This window comes from Phasianus colchicus, chromosome 10 (assembly GCF_987193195.1).
Source record: "Phasianus colchicus chromosome 10, bPhaCol1.hap1.1, whole genome shotgun sequence".
Classification (NCBI taxonomy): Eukaryota; Metazoa; Chordata; class Aves; order Galliformes; family Phasianidae; genus Phasianus; species Phasianus colchicus.
In genome coordinates this window covers 9,402,172-9,423,458 of record NC_143445.1, presented here as the reverse complement: position 1 = coordinate 9,423,458, position 21,287 = coordinate 9,402,172, and the positions used below count along the sequence as shown (strand labels likewise).

Below are 21,287 nucleotides of genomic sequence, written 5' to 3'. Positions count from 1 at the left end.
CATCGCGAGGAAAGCTGAAGCACCCCGTGCGAAGGAATTCCAGCGGGGCTCTAGGCACCACAGCTGCGTGTCGAGGCGTCAGTCGGCCCGGCTGGGGCTCCGAGGGCCGCCGCCGCCCCTCGCTGCTCCCGGGGGCCGTGCGGGGCCGCTCGGCGCGGAGCACATGGCCCGGGGAGGGCCGGGGGAGGCCGCCCCGCGGCGCTCGGGGGGAGCGCGCCTCGGGCGGGCGAGCGGGGAGGAGAGCTCGGGAGGGAGCGGGGCACCCCAGTTCCGCTTCCTGACGGCGCCTCGGCCCGGGCGGGGAGCGGCGGCAGCAGCGCGGGGTGCCGGCGCCCATGGCCGGAGAGCGGACGCGGCGCTTCACGCGGAGCCTGCTGCGGCCGGGACAGGCGGCGGAGCTGCGGCACAGCGCGGCCACGGCCGTCGCCACCGCCAGCGGCCGCCTTCAGCAGCGGGTGAGCGCCGGCGGCGGGGAGGGGCGGCGGGCGGCGGCCAGGTGCGAGGGGCGCGGCCGGGACGGGCAGGGCAGGGCAGGGCAGGGCAGGGCAGGGCAGGGCAGGGCAGCCCCGGCGGAATGGGGAAGGGGCCTGGAGGGCGCCGGGATGGATTCCGGCATGGCCCCGCCGAAGCCCTTGCGGGCAGCGCTGCTCAGCACGCAGCCTCGGCTTGTAGCCTCAGCCTGCAGCCCGCCGCTCGCTTGCGCGCTCTCTTCTCGTTTGAATGAGCTTTGCACGGGTACTGGACGCGAAACGCGAAAAGCTCTCTGCCAAAGTGAGCCTCGCGTGCAGCGGGGATGTGGGGCAAGCTGCTGTCACTCGTGTGGCTTCTGGTGACTCGCAGCCTGCTGCACGGCCGCCGAGCTGCGGTGCGCGGGGCTCCGGCTGGCACGCGGCGCTGCGCGCTGCCTGGCCTCGTGCGGCCGCCCCGCTCTGCGCGAGGCTGCGGCTCCATCGGCGGAGCGGCACCGGCGGCCGCTGCGGTTCTCCGGTGTTGGCTCTCGGAGCCCAGCTGGACGGTAAATCGCTCGGGTTCGCAAGCAAGCGTGCTCAGCCTTTGTGAATTATCAGCCGTTTGTTAGGCGTTTACCAGCCGTTCTTGTGTTAAGGTCCTTTTGGACTTTCTTAAAGAAACGTGTTCTGAGAGATAAATGACCAGTTCCCGGATGATTAAGCACATCACGATGTCTGTGATTTGCGTAACTCAAATATTTTCCTTTTCTAATTTTTCAGGCCAGACAGCTCATTACGTAGCCTAAAAAGTGGAAAGAGAGAAAGTTGTAAGTGAAATGTCATCACTCATCAAAGTTCGTGGCACGCAGTGCCTAAACACAAAGCTTTCTATCTCACTCTGTGGAAAGTGAGAGCTGATTCCCTGTTCATGTAACTCAGCGCGTATTGCCCACTGCTCCTACAGAGCTTTGCCAAAACTGTGTGTCCTGCATGTCTGTACACCAAGTTCAAGTTGTTTTCTTTACATCACTGGGCCTGCAGCGCTTTTGCAGGCATCTCGGACTGTATTTGTAAAGCTTTTCCATGCTTCAGACTTGTGAAAACTTGTCTCTGACACAGTTCAGTGTGCCATGAACTCATGTCATTATCCCAAGGTGTCTGTGCAGCCATAGGGCTGCAAACTGTGCTTCGTCGACTCTGTGGGCACCTCAGGATTAGGATTTGGCCCACGGTCAGATAGAACATTCAGTGCTGATAAAGTGTTGTGGAGGAACCATCCTAGTAGGGCTGGGCTCTGCCTAAGCACTGTGCTGAGTTGTCAGCCCTGGAGCATGTGTTTGAATTCATGTTCCAGTTAAACTGCTGAGTTTTCTGGTTGCTTGAGGGATTTGGGATGAAGTTCTGTTAGGGGTGCTTTTTGTTCTGCCACATCTCTACTGCAAGGATACGAGAAAAATGATGAGATGGGTGAAGCAGATCTGAATACAATGGTCTGAGTCCCTTGAGGAGAGGATTGATATGGGCTCATTGGTTTGTTTGTTGGTTTGTTTTGGTGTTTTTTTGGGGGAGACTCAGGGTACAAAGCTATTAAGCTGTTATCTTCAGGGATAAGTCCCTTCTAGCTGTGTGAGCTCACTCGGGACCAGCAGAGTTGGCCACTGCACCTTCCTGACAGTGCTGGGATGGGGGTGCTGGGAGAGATGCTGCAGCAATGGTTGCTGTGTGGCTGTTGGAGCAAAGCTCCACAGGCCTTGGGTGTTCTGGCTGAACTTATACTGAATTCTTGCATCAGAAGTACAACTTCTCCTAGAAGAGAAAAGCCTGGTGCATTGCACAAGGCATGTTGTTGCTCCCTGCTTCTTGCTCATGGTGCATCAGCACCTCGTGTACTGTGAATCTGACTTGGAGCATACTGATGGCTGGAGGTGTGTGAATAAATGTCTGCTGGGAAGTGGGGAAGGAAGATGGGGGCAGGAGGCCTTCTGGCATGGCCCTTGTGCCTGTGGGGAATGACAGCCGGGCCTCTGCCAGCGGGGTTTGCATCAGGGGCCAGGTGGGGCCCAGCAATCTGGTGAGAGCCCAAATGCCTCCTGCATGCACTGTCTCAGAGTAGAGCTGTGAGTTGCATCTTCTAGCTTTTTACTGTCTTCAAAAGTATTTTTCTTCTGTGTGCTTTCCCTTCCTTTTGTTCATATTTATTTGCTTGACGTGGAAAAAACAGTTGCATGTATTCAGCTCAGAATTCTGTTTCTAGAGAGGAAGAAATGTCCAAGCAATCAGGGGAAGGAGGTGGGAGGAGCGAAGATGCCTTTATCACTTGGTGTTGTGGTGTGTAAGAGAGGAACTTCTTCGGTGCCCTGAAAGACAGAACGTGAGAGCAGGGGCTGAGGGTGAACCTGACCATGTTGGGTCTGGTTGTGCATCCTTTGCTTGTTATGCAGCCAGGTCAGGTCAGACTTCCGTGCTCAGAATCAGGCTAACACATGAAATAGCCCTCACAGTAAGATCAGGATTTGTTTAGAAGGTACAGTGTTAACTGAGCTGTTCCAGGGACAGAAGTACTTTGGAAACTGGGCTGTGAAAGGGCCCTTTCTTCTGGGGATAGTCTGATGTCTACTGTTTGTCCAGCACAAACTGAAGTAAGGCATTTATACAGGCAGTGAATGTACCGTGTTGTTACAGATAAAATAGGCCGTGTGTGTTTGTACATACGTGTACATGCCCAGTCCTCACAGGCCATCTATTGATCTATTTCTCTGTAAACTTCTTAATGTATTGACTTGTTCCTATTTTCCCTTTTTCTTTGGTTAATGCTGGGATGATAGCCTTGTGGAATAATCCTGGAAGCACATGCATTGAGTGAGAGTTTCCTGCCCATTTTGGTGCTTGAGGAGAGGGCTTTTTCATTTCATGGGTGTAAGGAAATGTTATCTGCAATCTCCCTTCAGTGAAGGTTTTGCTTCTAGGTTTCTTTGCACTTGAGGTGTTGAGGTCTGCTCAGTGTGGGCAGCTTGTCAGGTGTATTCAGAGTTTGCAGCCTTCTGTGAATGCAGTGCAACACTGAACTTTTAAACAACTTGTTTAGAAACTTGCTTACACGTCTGTATTCCAAAATTTATCTTTAATATCCTTTGCAGCATTCTTTACTTCTTCAAAGACAAACCGTTACTTATAAGCAGTTTCCTTTACTAGTATCTATTTTTTCCAGTTTTGGAGTGCCCGATGACTACTTCTGTAGCTGCTCTGCAGCTGGGGTGTCCCAAGGACACTCGGAGCGGTGTGGAGCTGACAGTGATCTGATCCTTTTCAGTCGGCTCTGGAGCCCAGATGTAAGAGTGAGCCGAGCAAAGGGCACAGACAAGAATGCGCTGTTTGCACATTTTGCAGCTGCTGCACTCCCTCCTCTACAGGCAGACAAAGGGGCCTGATTCTTCTCCTGGGTAATTCTAGGAACTGCGTCTGAGGCTTGCAGTGAGGATCAAGTTGATGCAGAAATGAGGAAAGGGAGATAAGGGAAGAAAGCCTTGGAGAGGGTGGAGAGAGAAGACGGAAGAAACTCATCTAGAAAGAGTTTATCAAGTGTTCTTCTCACTGGAAAAAATGGGGGAAAAGAGGAAAGACTTTGTAGGGAAGGAGAGGCTGAAGAAGACAATCAAACGGAGGAAAGAAATGAAGAGAGCTGCGAGAAAGATCAATCAGGTTGGTGAATAACTTGTGCAAATAAGCCCTGATCATGGAATCCTCGAGCAGTTGTCAGAAGGTAGCAAAACCTGGGCACTGTGGTCTAAACCTACGTGTTTCTCTGCAGTCTTGAAGCGGTCACTTGACTAACACATTTTAGATTCATGGGAAGTGAGTCAGCTTGAGTAACTCTAGATGATGAGTGTATAGAAGCCGCAATAGCTTCTTTTCTCTGCTTAGGAGGTCAGATAAGGGGTTTGGAGAGGGATGGCAGTAGGAAGGAGGAGAACCAGAGGAACAAAGCCTGGTGCTGCGTTGGGGGAAAGTGGCCGTGTTTGGGACTGTGGCTTCCAGCCGCCATTCAGCAGTGCCTGTGTCAGTCCCAGAAGTCAAAACATGTTTGTGACTTTCCTAGCACAAGGTCAGAAGGCTCTGAAGTAGTGACATGTGGTTATTACACAAACAACAAAGGCTTACTAACTGTCTGTAATGCTTTCCACTTTAGCATTGCCAGTTTCACAAAGCTTAACAGTACTTTTCTGAAGCGAGATGAGTTTTTTTTTTTATCTGTTTTACACCAACTGTGTATTCTTATGTTAGTGAGTGCTGACTTCATCCCTGTCTTGTTGATAAGGGAAGCAAAACACAGAGATAAGTGTCCAAGCTCGCACAGTGAATGGGCAGTGAGCCTCAGCACAGCTGTCCCAGCACCCATTCCTGTGGTGGGCTCCCCAGCCAAGGGCTGCTCTGCAACCTGCCCTCTGCCCTCATTGCTGTAGGTGCAGCTTTCCCTCTCCTCTGACCAGTAGGAAGCCAAGAGCTGCCTCCCTTTGTGAGTGTGTTCCTCTGGGAGCAGAGAGCAGCGCTGCAGTAGGAGTGCTGAATGGCAATGCGTGCGGGTGAGGCCTTCCAGAGCCTGCCTCCTACGGAGCTTTGGGCTGTTTGTTTCTACCCCTCCACTCTCTTTTCTATTTTAGATTGGGCTCATAACACAAGGTTATTTTTCCCCCTCTGCCACTGATACATAATGACAACCTTAACACATGGCAGAAGTGCAGTTTAGTAGACTGCTTGTTACCTCTGGCACCTTTGTTTATTTATTTCTCTGCTGATGATACAAGTTGGCAAGAGTCACCTCTCTGCAGAAGGGCTCAGAAACTAGGAAGGAAAAAGAACAACGCTACTGCATGTTGAATTGCCATTCATTCACTGTTAATGAGTGCTTTACTCTATTTCCTTCCCACTGGGGCTGTTGAGCAGTTGGTTTATGTGTAGTACAGAAACTTAGCGAGCTGTCAACGAGACACCAACTTTCTTAATTCCAAGCATAGCTCTCCGCTTCTGCGCTTGTGTTGTGTGGAGGAAGAACAAGGAGATCCATTGCTGCCTCTGAAATCAGCTTGCTTGCTCTTCAGTTTTGAGAGTAACTTCAGCCGACTTAAAGCAAACATGATTCTTGGTTACTTTGACATGTTGACCTAAATTAAATGATGTAGATATAATGAAGTTTAATGGGTGCAGTGGGGCTGTGTACACCAGAGGAGAGAAAAAGCATTTTCTTTTGTGTTACTATTTACGAACAAGGATAGTACAGAAATGTCTCTCTCTGAAACTGGAATGACTAGATATGTTTAGCACAGGAAGAAATAAATTATTTTCAGTTCTGGTTAATTTGTTTGTTTATTGTTTTTTTGGTTGTTTTTTTTTTTTTTTTTTTTTTAATTGACATTTAAATGCATTGTGTACCCATATGTATTTTCTGCTGGATGAACCTGCTTTTATTGCTGTGAGTAAGCTGATGTCTGTCCCCTGACTGATGAATGCTTGTGATCTATAGGCATAGATCTGAGTTAAAGGCTCACCGAGTGGCAAGCACAGTGGCAGAGGTGGGACATTTCCTTGTTTATTTTATCTAAGTGATACCCAAAGCCCTTTCGCTGTGTGTGAAATGTTGATGCTTCGATGCAAGTTCCTCCATGAGCTTTACTTCTGTGTTTTTTATTTGCTAGAATGTAGGCTATCCCCTAATCTGGGTTAGTGGGTTGCTGTCCTGTATGTGCTGGGCACAAATCCTGCACTACTTGTGCCTAGGCACAGTGTGGAGAGTAGGAAGAGGTTAAGGGAAGGCAGGGGGACAGTCTTCCACTTCTCTGCCCTTTGGAAGCAAATGCAGCACTCCTCTGTGCACTCTGAGCAGGCATAGGAGGAAGTATTCCCAATTTGAGTCTTTCAGAGTGAAAGGGATAGGCTGGACTCTGCCTGGAGTGTGCTGATGGATCTAACAGCTTGTCCCTTGGGTCTGTCCTGGGCTTTCCACACTGCTGTGAGAGTGCCACGGCATGTATTGACCTAGGTGACTTTTGTTAGGAATGCCTCCATCTTGTTTCACAGGCCATACATAACACATGGTGTTTGTAACAATATCTGTACATTTGTATAGACCTTTGTTTCTCTTTGTGCACTTGTATCTTTTTTTATCTGTTCTTATTTACAAGAGCCTCAGAGTAGTCTCAGGTCTTAAAAGGGGTTTAGGGAACACAGTTTGGCCATCCTTAGGAAGGAGCTGTTTCTTGCCTTCAAAATTCTAAGCCGTGCTGAGCAAATACAGGAAGGTGCCACAGAGCAGAGCCATGCTGACAGTCAGAGACCTTGGGAAAACAGTCTTGGGTCCCACCCCCAGCACAATGATTCCACGTGCAGGGAGAAAGGCAGTTATGAGTAAGTATTAAAGCTGGTAATGAGCGGACTTTGATATTTATTCCAGAATATGATGTGGTCTGTATCTTTTGTATTCGCATACTTGCAGTGCGTACTAAGGTGTGCTGAGCTATCGTGCCTCCATTGTCAGTATATAGGCACACTTTTTTTCTTCCATTCACGTGTACTTCCACTAGCAATTGCAATAACAAAGCAAAGTGAAATATCAAAACAGTTGTTATTTGAAAATAAGTTACTAAAATGCATCAACCAGTTTCAAAGCTCACAGCTCATCTTAGGCATTGGTTGCCTTTTACATGAGTGTAGCGGAAATGCAAAGTCACGGCTTGAAGCAGTGATTGAGCACCTGGTGGGCAGGCAGGGCCAACCCAGGGGAGCTCAGGTGTATGCAATGTACCTGAGTGACCAGCAGGGGTAGAGTCAGGATCCATCCCTTCCCAGACCTCGTTGAAGGGCTGGCAGTGGAGACAAGGGGATCTTGCTGGAGATCCCTGCCTACCTGAGGCATTCCAGAGATAAGCAAATTTTCTTCCTTTGTTTCTGTGTCCATTACTGCAGTGTTTGGGCTTGTTCTTATTTGCTGCAGCCAAAGGATTTAGCCACCTTGCTGTTATTGCTGTACTTCCCATCATGTTATAGCATTATAATATTATACACGAGTAACATCTGTTTTTCTGTTTGAGCTGTGTCACTGTGTGGTGGTTCTGTTCTGCTGATGCTGTGTCATCAGATGGCTTGTGCTAGGATCAATGCTTGATATTAAGTCATAAGCGGAGTTGCTGCGTGGATTTATCCTTATAGCTCTCTCAGAGTTAATGGGAACTGTATTTGAGGTTAGTTAGGAGAATTCACTGAACTGAAAATAAAAAAAATACATGAGCAGAAATTTAGTTTATCCTCTTTCCTAGTCAAATAACAAACTGTGATTTAACAGTAATGCTAGGAATTCCCTAATATATACAAAAAGTTGCAGTCTAGGTAGGTGGTAACATTTCTACAGGTGTATCTCTCAGAAATGTCCTGCTACTTATTTCAAATCTGTGCCTGACTGTTCAGGTGTTTCTGTAGGCTTTGAAAATTATTTATTGCGTTTTACAAGCTCCAATCTCATGTTTCAAGCCTGTTCACTTTAGAACAGGAAAAAAAATGGGTTGGTTTTTCTGTAGGAACACTACCCTGGCCTACTGTATTGCGTGCAGTCACTGCCTCTCTCTTGATTTCCCCATTCTTGCATCTTCCCACTCCCTGCTTCTCTGCCCTCACTCTTTCCAGCCCTCGGTGCTCACTGCTCTTTGTGCCTTTCTCCCACTTGTCTCTGAGCCTACATGTGTGCAGGGCACAGTGTGTCTTTGTATGGTGGGCATCTATGTGTGCTCACCACCCGCGCCGTCTCAAAATCTGCTGCTTCCAGGAGCTCTGCTTGCAGGATCCAGCACAGCTGCCTCCCTGTTTCTCTCCTCTCTGCGCAGCTCTGTTAGTGTCAGCAATACTCCCTCACCTCCATACTGTCAACGTAAAGTCTTTGGGTTTGGAAACATGCCTCCCTCCTAGCTTTAGTATAGGGCTTTACATTAAACAAATGCTTTTGTGTAGATAATTGCTATTTGAATGGCTGTTGCTTAGATAAAAGATGATTCAAATAATAGGTAGTGACTCCTCTTCCAAGAATACCTCTGCCATGTCTGCTCACTTAACGTGTTTCTGTATCAGTGGCTCCCTGTTCAGTGCACATGCAGTATATACAGATGATTACATATGCAGTGGCACACGGTGCAATGTCTCAACACATCTGTATCAAGCCTATTTCAAAAATACTTAAATCATTTAAGTAAATAGGTAGCTGCCATGGCTGCCTTCTGTTTCCATGGAGTAACGTGTCATGTAAAGATTTTGGGAGTATGAGCAGAGATATCTGTGCCAATGGATACTGCAGTGTGCTAGAACAGGCCTGCTGTACATGTTCCTGGAGCTCTGGTGCTTGTGGGGTTTCTTTTTCCCACCACTATTTCCCAGTGTGTATTTCAAAAGACCCCAACTCCAGATGCTAAAGAATCTGGCCAGGGATCCAGATTGAAAAATGTGGGTTTCTGTAATGTTTGGGAAGTCTGTGTAATTGGAGATGGGAGGTGGCAAAGGACTGTTGCAGCTGGAGTTGGAAAAGCTGGGTGACACAACCTCTGGGCCGTTTTTGGATGCGGTGGCTCTCGCTGCTGTGGCTGCAGGAATGGGAAGTGGGCTGTGTGTGGGCACGCAGGGCCTGCTGTTCTTGGGAGCGTGCTGGTGGAAGTCAGCCCCTCTCTGGGCTCTCTTGTGCTGGCAGTATCACTTCTGATAAGCTATGCTTGTGCTGCCTGCAGTGGGAGCAGGGCTGCCGTGGTGCAAGAGGGGACTGCAGGATGGTTTTCGTGGAAAAGCGCAGCACTGGGGTTTGCCTGATCAAACAGCTGCAGCTGCACAAATGGTCACGTATCAGCAGACTGTTGGTAGTTAAAAGGATGAAACTTAAAAACAAGAAGTCCTTATGTGTGTGGTACAAGAATTACAGGAATTAAAACTGAAGAAATTAAAAGAACTTCAAATCTTTCCCCTCACGTGTTTCCTTCCCTCTTCTTTTTTTTTTCCCCTCCTCCTTCCCTTCTGTTTGCTTGGAGGCTTAATGGAAGTGGAAAAACAGTGGAACTTCAGACATTTTCATGTAGTGCTGCAGTATTTAGGTGTACTAAATGGCTGTATTTAGGGTGAAGAAGGTCATCTCTTGTCTTTTAGATATGGCTTCTCAGGGTGAGCCTTCTGCTTACCAGTATCTGTTGCTGCCTGAAAATGTTTGGACACCGTCCTCCTCTCACTCTTGGAGATGAGTTCCTTTCTTGAAGAAAAATACACAGAAGCACTGGGCAGCTTACTGTTGTGTTTAACTAGCTGCAAAAAGAAGGTGGCAAAGTGGCGATGGGCGCCTGGTTTCTCCTGTGACTAGTGTGCTGAGCGTGTCCTGCTGCTAGAACTACAGAGTACATTTTACTGAAATGCTTTCCCATGTCTTCAGGATGCAAAAATAGCAAAGTGAACCATGACTAGTGAGGAGTAATGCTTTCTAGTTGCTGCTATCATGGCCTTAGCTTAGCAGGTATTTTTCTTTTTTTTTAATCTGTAAGATAACTGTAATGAAAACTAATGAAGGGTAAGTGCTGACAGTATGACTATTTTTAGACAACTTGACAGGAAGCGTTTACTTTTTCCTGTTCTGTTTGATGTTCTGTTGATTTTCTCATAAATATTAACCTAGCTGGGGCATTGGTGTCTGTTATTACAGTGGGATGGTGATGACAATAACAAAAGTCAATGTCAGTAGTAGCTGAATTTAAATATCTTCTGTTGCTTTAAATAGATCAAGTGGATTCTGGTTGAAAAAGCATAGAATTTCCTATCAATTCTTCTGGTTGCATGGGAGTGCCTTCAGATTTCTAGCTGCATAGTTGGTTTGGAAAGCGGGTTTGGCTTTACCCATAAGATACAGGCTCACACCAGTGCTCTTCTGGATCAGATTAGAGCTTCCAGCACTCCTGTCCATAGGTGGATGTTGGGTTTCTCTGTGCTCCCCAGTGCAGTGATATTGTGTGGTTTGATTATGTTCTTCCTGCATCCCAACTAAATTCCTTTGTGGAATGGGATGCTGGATCCATTTTCTCCATTACTTTGTTAAGTGATTTATACTTTCATCTCCTGAAAGCCCCTGCAAGTGCTGCCAACAGCCCAGGGGCAGCAGCAATAGCAAGGCGGAGGTGAAACTCTGTTGTAAGCCTTCACCTCTCACCATGCCTGATTCCTATGGCTCACTGTCATGTGAACGCTGGCTCTGCAGGATGCTTAGGGCAGTACCTTCTGTCAGGGTGCAGCACACTTCTAGCGATGATATCTGAGGTTTGCATTTCCCCTTCGGATCGGATGCTGTTGTGTGAGGTCTGAAAGGCAGAAGGTGCCGCTGTGCAGAGTGGGAGAGCTCTCACCAAGGGCTTCTCACGAGGTGCTGTGGCTTCCCTTTCCTGGCGCTTCTGAATGCTGCAGAAAGCCTGCCCCAGTGTTATCCTACTTGAATCTCGTCTTTTATGACGAGTGATCTTTTTGCATTTAGCATTGCTATGCCCGTGGCAAGACTGAGTGACTGTCACCATCCCTGACCTTCTGCCTGGCAGCCTGTCTTCAATTCTGCCTGCGTTCCTTTATTTAGACATAACTGTTCCCAACTTACTCATCTGCTTGACAAAAGCAGAAATGACAGCAAGGTGAGAGCTGTTGTGTTGGCTGCCACTCTGTGTTGCCTTCAAGTCATCATCGCATTACATACAGAGTGATAGATGATAATTAATGTCTGACTAGAATCTAAGTAGAGTCGTAATTATATGTCGGGGTACGTTTTGGCAGAAATGAACAATTGCTATCCCTGCATCTTAATTTCTGCCACAATTTTAAGTGAAAGCAGAGTCTGAAGTTTCCCAGAGTCTGCAGAAAGGGATATGTTTGAAGGAAATCTGTTTTTCCATACATTCACTTGGATGTCACCAGTTCTAGTGAAAGCTTTGGCAGCATAGACAACAAGAGTGTTTATTTCCTTAAAAAATAACCAAAAAAATGTTAGGGTTAAAGCTCCAGCATGTAGTCTGTAGCATTTAAATTATTTACAAATGCAGTTGCACTTTCCCAGCTGGAGGTACTTAAGAGCATAAGGCTCTATGGAATGCCTGGCTGCTGACAGAAAGAGTGACTGGTCCAGGAAGCTGGTCATCTATTTTAAAGCACAATTGCATGTTCAGCACAATTAGAAAACTGATCTCTTCCCTAAAATAAATCAATACGTTTGCTAGCATAAATAATTAAGACTTCTTGAAAAGCAGCATCGGGTTGGTTTTGTTCTTTGTTTTCTATTTGGGTGGGGAAGTCTTGGAAGACTAAACAGAAGGCGTCAACATTTAGGTACTACCTAAAATAATTACGGATCCCTTGGTAGTTGGTTTGAGATCTGTCATAACAAAATAGAGAATGACATCACTTCTATGCTAAATTGTTGTCTTTTTTTGTAATGTTCTGAGAGATTTGTGAGGACAGGATTTATTTTTTTTTTTAAACGTGAGTTAATAAAGAATACTAACAACAGATATGATTAAAACTTTAATAGTAACAGCAAATAATTTGCAACCAGACTTTTAAGTCAGTAAGAAGGAAAACTGCTTGCACATATGTGTAGTTAGCTTGTAATTTCTATTCATATTTTAATCTCCTTTGGAGTTCAGTATTAATCTTTCAAAACACACATGTTACTAATCAAAATATTACTCTTCTAAAGATTTTTGCCTGAAATACCCACCAGAAGACATATGTTTTTAGAGAATGTGTTACAGCTTAACAAATATAGACCAAACGACTTACATTTGGGTTGGTTTTGCTAATTTTTTTATGTAGTTGAATGAAGAGCCTTGTGGATGTGAGTGTTAATTGGTACCAGCAACACAGGTTCATTAGCTTTGGTTTTTGTATGATTTTGTTCTCTTCTGGAGTTCAAGTAAAAGAAAGGGAGTGAAACCCTGTCAGGAGATGTGAAATGAAAAACACATGTTGCACAGAAAAGCTGTCCAGGGTACGGAGCACCACAGTGCAGCTCATTAGATGCTAAAATAACTGTTACTCCATTTGATATTGTGAGCACATTCTTGTGCCATGAAAGAACAAAGCAAGATCACTTCTGAAAAGTGCAGAATGTTTTCTGTTGGGGCTGTTTTTTCTGGCTGGGGTAGTGGGAGGGGAGTGCAAGCCTCCCTGAGCTGAGGTTCCAGATCCACCAGCAGAAAACCTGGGGCTGATTGGCACGTGCTGTAAGGAAAAGGATGACTCCTGTTGTATGGCAGTAGGGAGCACTATGTATCTACAGCTCCCATCCCTGGAGGCTGCTGTTTGTGCAAGTGTGGATTTCTGGGAAGAAATTCATCATTTGCCCCATGTCTTGAGCCCTAAACATGTCACGGTTGGGATAAACATGGCCTGATGAAAAGGGGAGAAGGGTTGCTTGGTTTGCCCTGCTAGGACCCACCAGGCTTGGGGCTTTTTGAGTACCATTAAATAAATAAATACATAAAACTTCCTTAGTATTTACATCCTGCCGAAATTCCAGAGTCTTATGATTTGCAATCTCTTCATTTCAGGGGGAAAACTACCACTGGGTTTTTGGATTCAAGATAAAAAGGATTTTATGCCACTGCTAGTGGAAATAATTTGTATTCTTGTGGGATCTTTGCTGTCAGAACAAATGACACGTTTGCAGCTGCTCTGTTTGGGGCTGTGAGATGATGGGGCATCAGCACCTGAGACAACACCAGTTTTGCTGGGCCCTGCGTGTACACATTTTACTTTGCATTCCCCTTTCTTCCTTTATCTGCATTTGTGTGCCTCATTTACTAGCTGTAAAAGGTTATGCTCAGAAATTGAATGAGAATGTTCATTTTGGTTCCTTGCTTCTGGCTGAACTGTTTGTATATGGAGACTGTCTCAAAGTGAAATTGCCTTGAAATAATAAGCAAGGATTGTACAGCTGACTTTGAGCTGAAAGAAGCCTGATTGGGAGCTTTTGCTCCTTCCCATGCGAGGCTGAAAACAGCCCTCTGCAAAGTGAAATTGTGTGCTCTGAATGGTCAGTTTCCAGCCACTTGTTCCTGCCTTTGTGTTAGGCATTGGCTTGAGCAGCTCTTCCGCTTTGCTGTCAGGGCACAAATCTGGGCTCAGTTTTGCTGGGTTGAATGAGCCACGTTCTGGCAGTCCTGGAATAATGCAGTTTGGAAGGAACTTCTGGAGAGGATCCAGTCCAGCTCGCAGCCCATCCAGCTAAATCAGGCTTCTGGGGCCTTGGCAGGACAAACACTCAGTCTGTGATGATGGGGAGCCCACGGGCCGGTAGTGTCTGTGCCAGCACTTGGCCATCTTGTGGGGAAGCATTCCTGTTGTGCACCCCTGGGTTTCCCCTTGTCATGGCTTCTGTGTGGTGCAGCTCATCTCCTGGCCATTCTGCTGTGGCTTCTTTGTCCAACACTCACATCCTGTGTGTGAGCCCAGCCTTAGTTGGTACTTCTGATGGAAGTTCTTTCCAGAGTTTCTCTCCATGCATGTTTATTTGTAGTGCTGTCAGACACTGCAGAGCTTCCGTATTATACTTTTCATCAGATGTCAGTGTGAAAGAGGAGAAAAGAAACCAGTGTTGAGGCACTAGCACGTGCAGTGCCAGGCAGCATTCCTGTGGTCACTGTGCCTCTGTCCTCCCAGCTGTGATGAGAAATGCCTGCTGCTCATCAGTGGTCGACAAGGCTTTACACACACGGTCATTTATTTCATCTGCATAGCTCTTATTATCCAGCCAGAGAGCAAAGGGTCTGGTGGTGAATCTGTCTTTCGTGTGCTCTTCCCTAGAGGGTGCCATCGTCCCGCGCTGTGCAGCCAGTGCTCTGCAGCCAGGAAGTGTGCAGCCCTGCCAGGTGTGCTGCCAGCACCTGCTAACACCAGGAGAAGCGGGGTGGCTGAATGGGGTGCGCCTCTCCTGTAGCCACAGACATATACTGCTCTATGGGACGCTGTGCTTGCTCTGAACGCTGCACTTAGTACTGCTTGTGTCAGTCAGAGATAGTTTCAGCAGGAGGAAATGTGGTTTTGAAATGAGGTTGTACATCATTCAGAAATTGCACTGACCGTTTAGCAGGGTGAATGCTTCCTCCCCAGTTTGCTAAGCAGTCACTGGAGGATGAAAACTGAAGAAATGCAGAACTCTGTGTCCTTCTGACCCTATATTGCCTTGGGAAGGCCCCTCGGCCAGGTTTGAGGTCGCAGTGCTTCTGGCATTTAACTGTTTTGAAGCAGCACTTTGAAACACTGTTTTTGAAATACGATGTTTTTAAATGACTGTAAGCCCTCAGATAGAGAGTGTTGAGGAGGAGAAGGCACTGAGGTTATTCATGGCTTTAGCAATCAGCACATATCCTTTCTCTGAAATGAGAGTGTGATCCCTGTGCATGTGCTTGAAGCTCTCTTCCTCAGTGTGCTTGCAGGGGTTCAGACCAGCACAACACAGCATCCTGTCTGGGCTGGGGAAAGTGCTGGGATGTGGTGGTATTGGAGGAGAGGACAGGGGAGCTTCTGAGGAGGGATCCACGCACACCCCTGTCCTTCTCTTGCAGCCTGGGACAGTAGATGGGGGCAGGGAAACAGTGGAAACAGTACTGGAAATAGTGCCGTGAGGTTCTGCTCAGTGTGGTGTGTGCTGCAATCTGATGCTTGCTTTAGAGACCTGGTCACTGCAAAAAGCTTGAAAGCTTTCAGTTCATATTGTTCAGGCATAAAACCTGACTGGAAAGGAGACGTGTTGATGATGAGTTTATTTCATCGAGCAGGCTGCCGTGAAGACTGCATCTTGGTATACTTTGTAGGCTTGGGTGCTGATTCCTTGGGAGCTGGTGAGGATTCCGTGGTTGTTTTGAAGCAGCCAAGCATGAAGAGAGCCTTTCAGAGCTGTGTACATATTTTCCCTCCATTTTCCTTGCTAATGCCTGCAAGCCTCTAAGAAAACAAATACTGACTGCAGACAAGGACCTTTGATGTGTCTGAGGAAAATTCCCTTTGCTAAAAGATAATGTGTCAGCTCTCTTGTTGTGGAAGCGTGAGGTGGGTGATAAATTGTAAGGTGCTGAGAGGTGACAGTAGCTCACCAAAATTTCAGTGACCTTCATCTGCATCAAGGTAGAGTGATACGTTTGCTGTTGTAACTTGCTTGAAATGCTTGCCTGCTCCTGCTATGAATGAGGCCTTTCCTGCAGTTTTTCTGTAACTGAGTCTCTGCTGCCTTTAGTTCTTAATGGCTTCAGGGAGCCAGCCTGAGCAGACTGCCATCAGCACAATAGAGGCGTTCACCTAACACTGCTGTGCAGGGATCTTCAAGCTTCAAAGGCTTCTGCAGAACTTCTCAATGCGCGTCATGTAGACATAGAGGGGCTGTTGTTTTCCATAGAACTTAAATAACTAAAATATGCATGCCATCTTCATGGCTGATCAGCTACAGGCAGAGGGCTCTCTTTGCTGTGGAGAGAGTCAGTGTTTCCTTCGGGAAGAATCTCCTCCACGAGGTATCTTCTGATTAAAGCTCTCAGCTGATGGCCAGCATACTGATATGCTATCTCCTTTTCTTTCATTCAAATGACATAAATTCAAATTACATAAAGAGAGGAAAAAAATTTAAAAAGCTTTTGGAAAGGAAACAAATGTGGGGTGCTAAAGAGATATGTAATAGAACTCTAAGGAAATATTTGATAGTATCTTTAGAAAGTCTCTCTTCCTGTAGGAGCTGAAGAGCAGGAGTACTGCAGAAGAGAAGGAAGCCAGAGTTTGGAAGGTGAGGGGTTTACACCTTGCTGCAGGACTCCTGCCAAAGTCAGTGTACCTGTGGCATCTCTTCCATGTGGAAGCTGAGGCTGGATGACGGATAGCTGCTAGCTCAAGAATGCAGATGCCTTTGGACTCTGCTTTCTTATCACAGACTTAATGAGACATGGCAAGCGTGACCCACTTCTGCCACTGCACAGCTTTGCTGCTGCACAGACCCAGCCCTTGGAGCTGCTGAGGACTGGGTCACTGAAATCATCTGGGTTAAAAGAACTATCTTGCCTCTCCGTGTTTCAAACTATTTCAAATGGTGATGCCTTTAGTGGTCTGCTTCCCAGCCTGTTCTGTGGGCTGTCATGGGGGGGTTACTGCTGCTTGAGCATTGCCAGTGTGAGTGGTGGTGAAGAGTGGAGGGAGAATGGGCAGTGGATGGCTTTGAATGGGGGTTTTCCTGAACTAGCCTTGTTCTGAGAGTTTTCAGAATGGGGAATTGAGGCATTACTTGCACAAATGAGGATTTTGCTTCCCAAAGGGTTTCAGTGAATTTAGCTTCTGGATTAAAGTGCTAATTGTCACAAAACAGCGCTTGATGTTTCACTGTAAGAGTAACTAGCACCGTTAATGGTGTGTAAACATAATGTATGTTAATGAGACCCCTACATCTAAAAAATAAGTCTACGTGGGAGGTGGGCTCCAGGCATTTTTCATGGGCTGGAAAGTTTCCTTTCAAAAGGTAGGTCATGTTTCTGTGAGATTTCCTTCAAAAGCATTTAGATTTTTTGTTTCTTTAGTTCCTCAGAAGCTGGTGGAGTTTTGTTTGTTGTTGTTTTTCTGTGTGCTGTAGCTGTTTTTTCAGTTCATGAGTTTTGATCAGGCCTGGAAAGCCAGTTTTAGCTGCCTTGGGCTTGTGCAGTTTACTTGGTTTTGGACTAAGCCTTGTTTTAATTTGGTATAAGATGCCGTGCCAAGATTATGTCATTCCTACTTGTATCTAATAATATCTTAATCCACAAATAATTGTAAGGAAGTCACTTAGACCACTGTCAGAGAAGAATTTCAACCAAAGACTGAAATGAATGGGATTCTTCTCTGAGAATAATGCAAAGCTTTGGGTCAGGCCCCAGGGTGCTATCCCATGTGCGTGTCATTTGTGCTATGGAAACCCAGTGTCACAGAAATCCCTGCCAGCCCTCCCAGCTGAGCACTGGGGAGTAAAGACATCTTACAGTCGGACGTGAGATGTGCCCCAAGGTAGCAGAGCAGTTGCCATAACAGCCAGCAGCAGACATTATGCAGAAGTTATCCAAGCCCATATTGATGCTGCTGGAATTAGGGCAGGAATTTAGCTCTCCCAAGTTGCTGCCAAGTGCATCTTCTGTGTGGCCGAGGTGTCAGGCTCAGTTCTGGAGTAGCAGGGAACTGATGGCAGTGTGAACAATAGCAGCAGGCAGGGCTGCTGGTTTTGTGCAGAACTTGTGCAGCTGTGCCACTGTGCTCATATAATCACATTAGATGAGTCAAACTACCAAGCATGCCACACAGCCTGCTCTGTGGGGTACGCCTGTAGAGGTGGGCATGTCAGTGTGAGTGTGAGGGCTGAGCTGGGTAGGTCTGAGGGCAGGCGAGCCTGATAGCTGGGTGGGTTGTGCTGCTAACTGTTCTAATGCACTCAAAGCCATTAACTCTAAAGAAAGGCAAGAAATAATGGTAATGAGTGTATTACTTTTAAAGAACATATTTGTTTTTTTTTTTTTTTCTGGCAAAGGCTTTAATTACAATTATGTCTTTTGCCAGGTTTCTAAGCAATTAAACTCTAATCAAACCCAGAAGAAAATACTTCCACAGAGTGCTTTCAGTGCAGTTCCTGCCCAGGGTTGTAAGAAGGAGCATTACTTACAGGGAGCACAACAACACCATTACAAGGCTGCATGGAAATTGATGACAAACCTTCATTAGGAGTCAAAACCTTTCGATGTACAGCAAATACACTTTTGGATGCACATATAATCAGGTTATACATATGAGCTTAAAAGCCACTTCTCTGGAAGCCCTATAGGAAATTCTTAGTTTTCACAACGTGTAGGAGAGATCCATTTCTGTGTATGTATTTAGCGTTAACTTCCTCTCCAGTGCTGTTGCCTTACACTGCACACCATTAGCCTGTGCTGTTTCCAGGTTGGTCATGTGGTTTCTAAGCATCCCTGGCTGCTTTCTGACCGACTTGTCGGGCAGGGGCTGCTCCTGCTGGCTGCCTGCAGCTGCCTGGATCCCCATGGATGGGGCACAAACACACTTTGCTCTTAGCACTCCTGGAAGGTTGCTGGTGGTTTTTCACTGTGAGACCCTGTTAGCAGAGACCCTCCTCAACACAAGCCTCCTGTGTGGATGTAAAAATTGTTACTCTGCAGAACAAATGCATGTGTGGGAACACACAACAGCTATGCTATTGAAAGGCATTTTGGAGCTGAACACTGCTGGCTCTCATACAGCCACGGCTATTTTAACATGAGCTGGATGAGCCAGTCCAGATTTTTTTTTTTTCCCCTTGTTACATTTACAACTCAAATGAGCTTGCTGTGCTTCGGAAAACTGCAAGAAGTGAAAAGATTACCGTCCAAATCCCTCAGTGAGCTTTAGCATTTTCAGTGTTAAAACACCCAGTATTTTACAGACAGCATGCTGATAATGAGAGCTAATAACTTTCCAGATGTTTGCTGTTGTTGTGCTACACATGACTCTTTTTTTAAAGGTATGCAAAGGGATCCTACCAGTTGTTGGTGTGTGTGCAGCAAACAGCTGGTTTGTTTGAACTCGGAATTTTAATACTTTCAGTTCCATGAAAGTGGGATGGGAGGAGGAGGCTCACTGTACAAGAGAGAGAGTGCATTTTCTCGTGTGAATTCAGAAGCAGAGAGGGAGGGAGAGGGTGGAAAGGATCATAATACTGCGTGTTCTTCAGTTTCAGTGGATCAAATCTTTCCTCTGTCTGCATCCAAGCTATTCGGTTGTGATCAGATGATCAGAACTGAAGGAAGCGATTGGAGAGCAAGCTGGCTGCAGCTGCACTGTAGGCTGTTTTCAGGGACAAGGAGCCACTGTTTTTCAAACATAGCGTAAACATAGAAGTTATATTGTAGGCTTCAGGATGCAGATATGGGTTGTGCTGCCAGCATTGTTCTGCTTCAAGCCTTTCGTTCTGTGGTACAGAGGAACTGTCCACATATTTGTAGACGACGACGGCGAGAGGAGTTGTCACATGAAATCCTGCCACTGGACAGCGATGAGGAAATGAGCAGACCCAGGACTCTCATCATCATGGTACAGTATACTTTAATCAGCAGAGAGAGTTTGCAGAATTATTATTACAGATGCTATCTGATTTGTTTTCTTTAACTGTGCAATTGGAGAAAGCTTGACAGGCTGTTTGCAGCTGTGGATCATTCTGCTGTGGGTTTGCTGTCTGTTCACAAGCACAGCTGAGTTGTTACTTTAATCTCAAACTGAAGCTGTGAGCTGTGCATAGGCTGTATGTAAAGGTTGTGCTTGGTTAATTTGTGGATGCGTTTTGTTGATGTTTGTAGGAAGAGCAGTGTTGGAGCCCATGGTGTGGTTGTGTTTTATCTCAGGCTTGAAATTCCAAACAACAGACAGCTTAGAAAACATTTACTAAGTCTGCTCATCATAATAACAAAAACAAAGTCAGAAGATAGGCAGAGAAAACTTTACTTTCCCCCAGGATGTGGCTGGAATTTATATCAAGTTGTTTGCAGATAAGCTCCCGTATTTCTTTGCTGCAAACTGTTTTCAGCAAGATCGTATTTGCAGGCTCACTCCTTCCTGGTTGGGTGAGTTCCCTTGACTCAGTAAGGAGTCTTGCTGTCTTGGGGTGTTGTTTTCTCTTGTGATTGAATGGGGTTCATTTTTATTTTGTGGCTGGAATATAAAGAACGCTATAGCTTTTTTTAGGAGTAAATGACGAGGTTGTTCTCATTACAAGTCATTGTTTCAGAAAGGAGAATACATTGACCCCAGTTACTGCTCCTTGCTGAACGCAGGTGTAACAAGCATCACCAGGCCCTGAAGTGGCTCGGGTCTGACATGGCAGTGATTTTGTGCTGTGTGTCTCTCACGTGATGACAATATTACAAAGATACCATAGATGGTATTTGTCAGCTTACCAGAGCAATCGTGTACTATTTGAGCTTCTGAAATTGTTTGGATTTGTTCTTTTTTCTGTAAAGGATGTTATAATGAAGTCCAAATTACATCCCCTGACACCTCACTGTACTACACAGGGCAGTAACTTGAGTGGGTGACGGTAACATCAGGGAGCTTAATAGCTGTCATGAGGTCTGGCAGTGGTTTGGGTAGAGCCTTGCTGCCTGTGGAGGTGTGTATTGCAGTCATGGCAACTATAGCAGCTAGGATCTGATCCAAGTGTGCTTAACTATCAGCTGAGGGTATTGCCCAGTGCCTGGGTTGTAGCTACTGGTCACATGGAAGGAGGCAGCAGGTTTCATCATTGTGAAGCTGATGTTCAGCTGTCCTCTGCCTCAAAATCTAGTACCTACAAAACAAACTTTACCATTCCCCCACTTAATAGTGAAATAAGCAATCGCAACCACATTTAAACAAATAGTTGCCTCCCTCCCAGTGGTGATTTCAAGAATAGTGAGTTCAGAAAGGTGTGGAAGAAATTGCAGCATGTCAGAGTATGAACCATCTATGCAACTTGCTTCAGCCCTTCCAAGAAAAGGGCAGGTTGGGGTTGTGGCAGAAAGCAATACCCCAGTACCTGAATGTGGGCTGTCTGCAGCCTGAGGAGCTCCCATGTAAGTCCTTGGCAGGGGCTCTGAGCAGCCAGCCCTCACTGTGAGGAGAAGGGGCTCCCTGCGGGGCTGGGGGTATTCAAGGGTCTGTTACTCATTGCCTCTGGTCACAGATACGCCTGCCTGTTGTAATAATGGCACAAGGAAATGGCGGCGGCTTCAGCAACTGCTAATGCACTGGTGTTCCTCCTGCCCAAGTTCTGCC

The 21,287-nt window shown here is 46.4% G+C and overlaps 1 protein-coding gene across 10 annotated transcripts in view; it reads left to right on the top strand.

Annotated features, from left to right (window-relative positions):
* Positions 1 to 288: 288 nt before the first annotated feature.
* Positions 289 to 21,287, top strand: part of DOCK10 (dedicator of cytokinesis 10) — a 136,823-nt gene continuing 115,824 nt past the window's right edge. For 5 of the 10 annotated variants that reach the window (XM_090147251.1, XM_090147252.1, XM_090147254.1 and 2 more), the window contains exon 1: positions 17,089 to 19,571. In XM_090147251.1, coding sequence (XP_090003377.1) covers positions 19,407 to 19,571 — 165 coding nt within the window. In that variant the 5' untranslated portion in view covers positions 17,089 to 19,406. Of the gene's footprint in view, positions 456 to 17,079; positions 19,572 to 21,287 lie in introns of those variants that run through there. The other 5 variants (XM_090147257.1, XM_031596363.2, XM_090147260.1 and 2 more) reach the window with 4 other exon arrangements.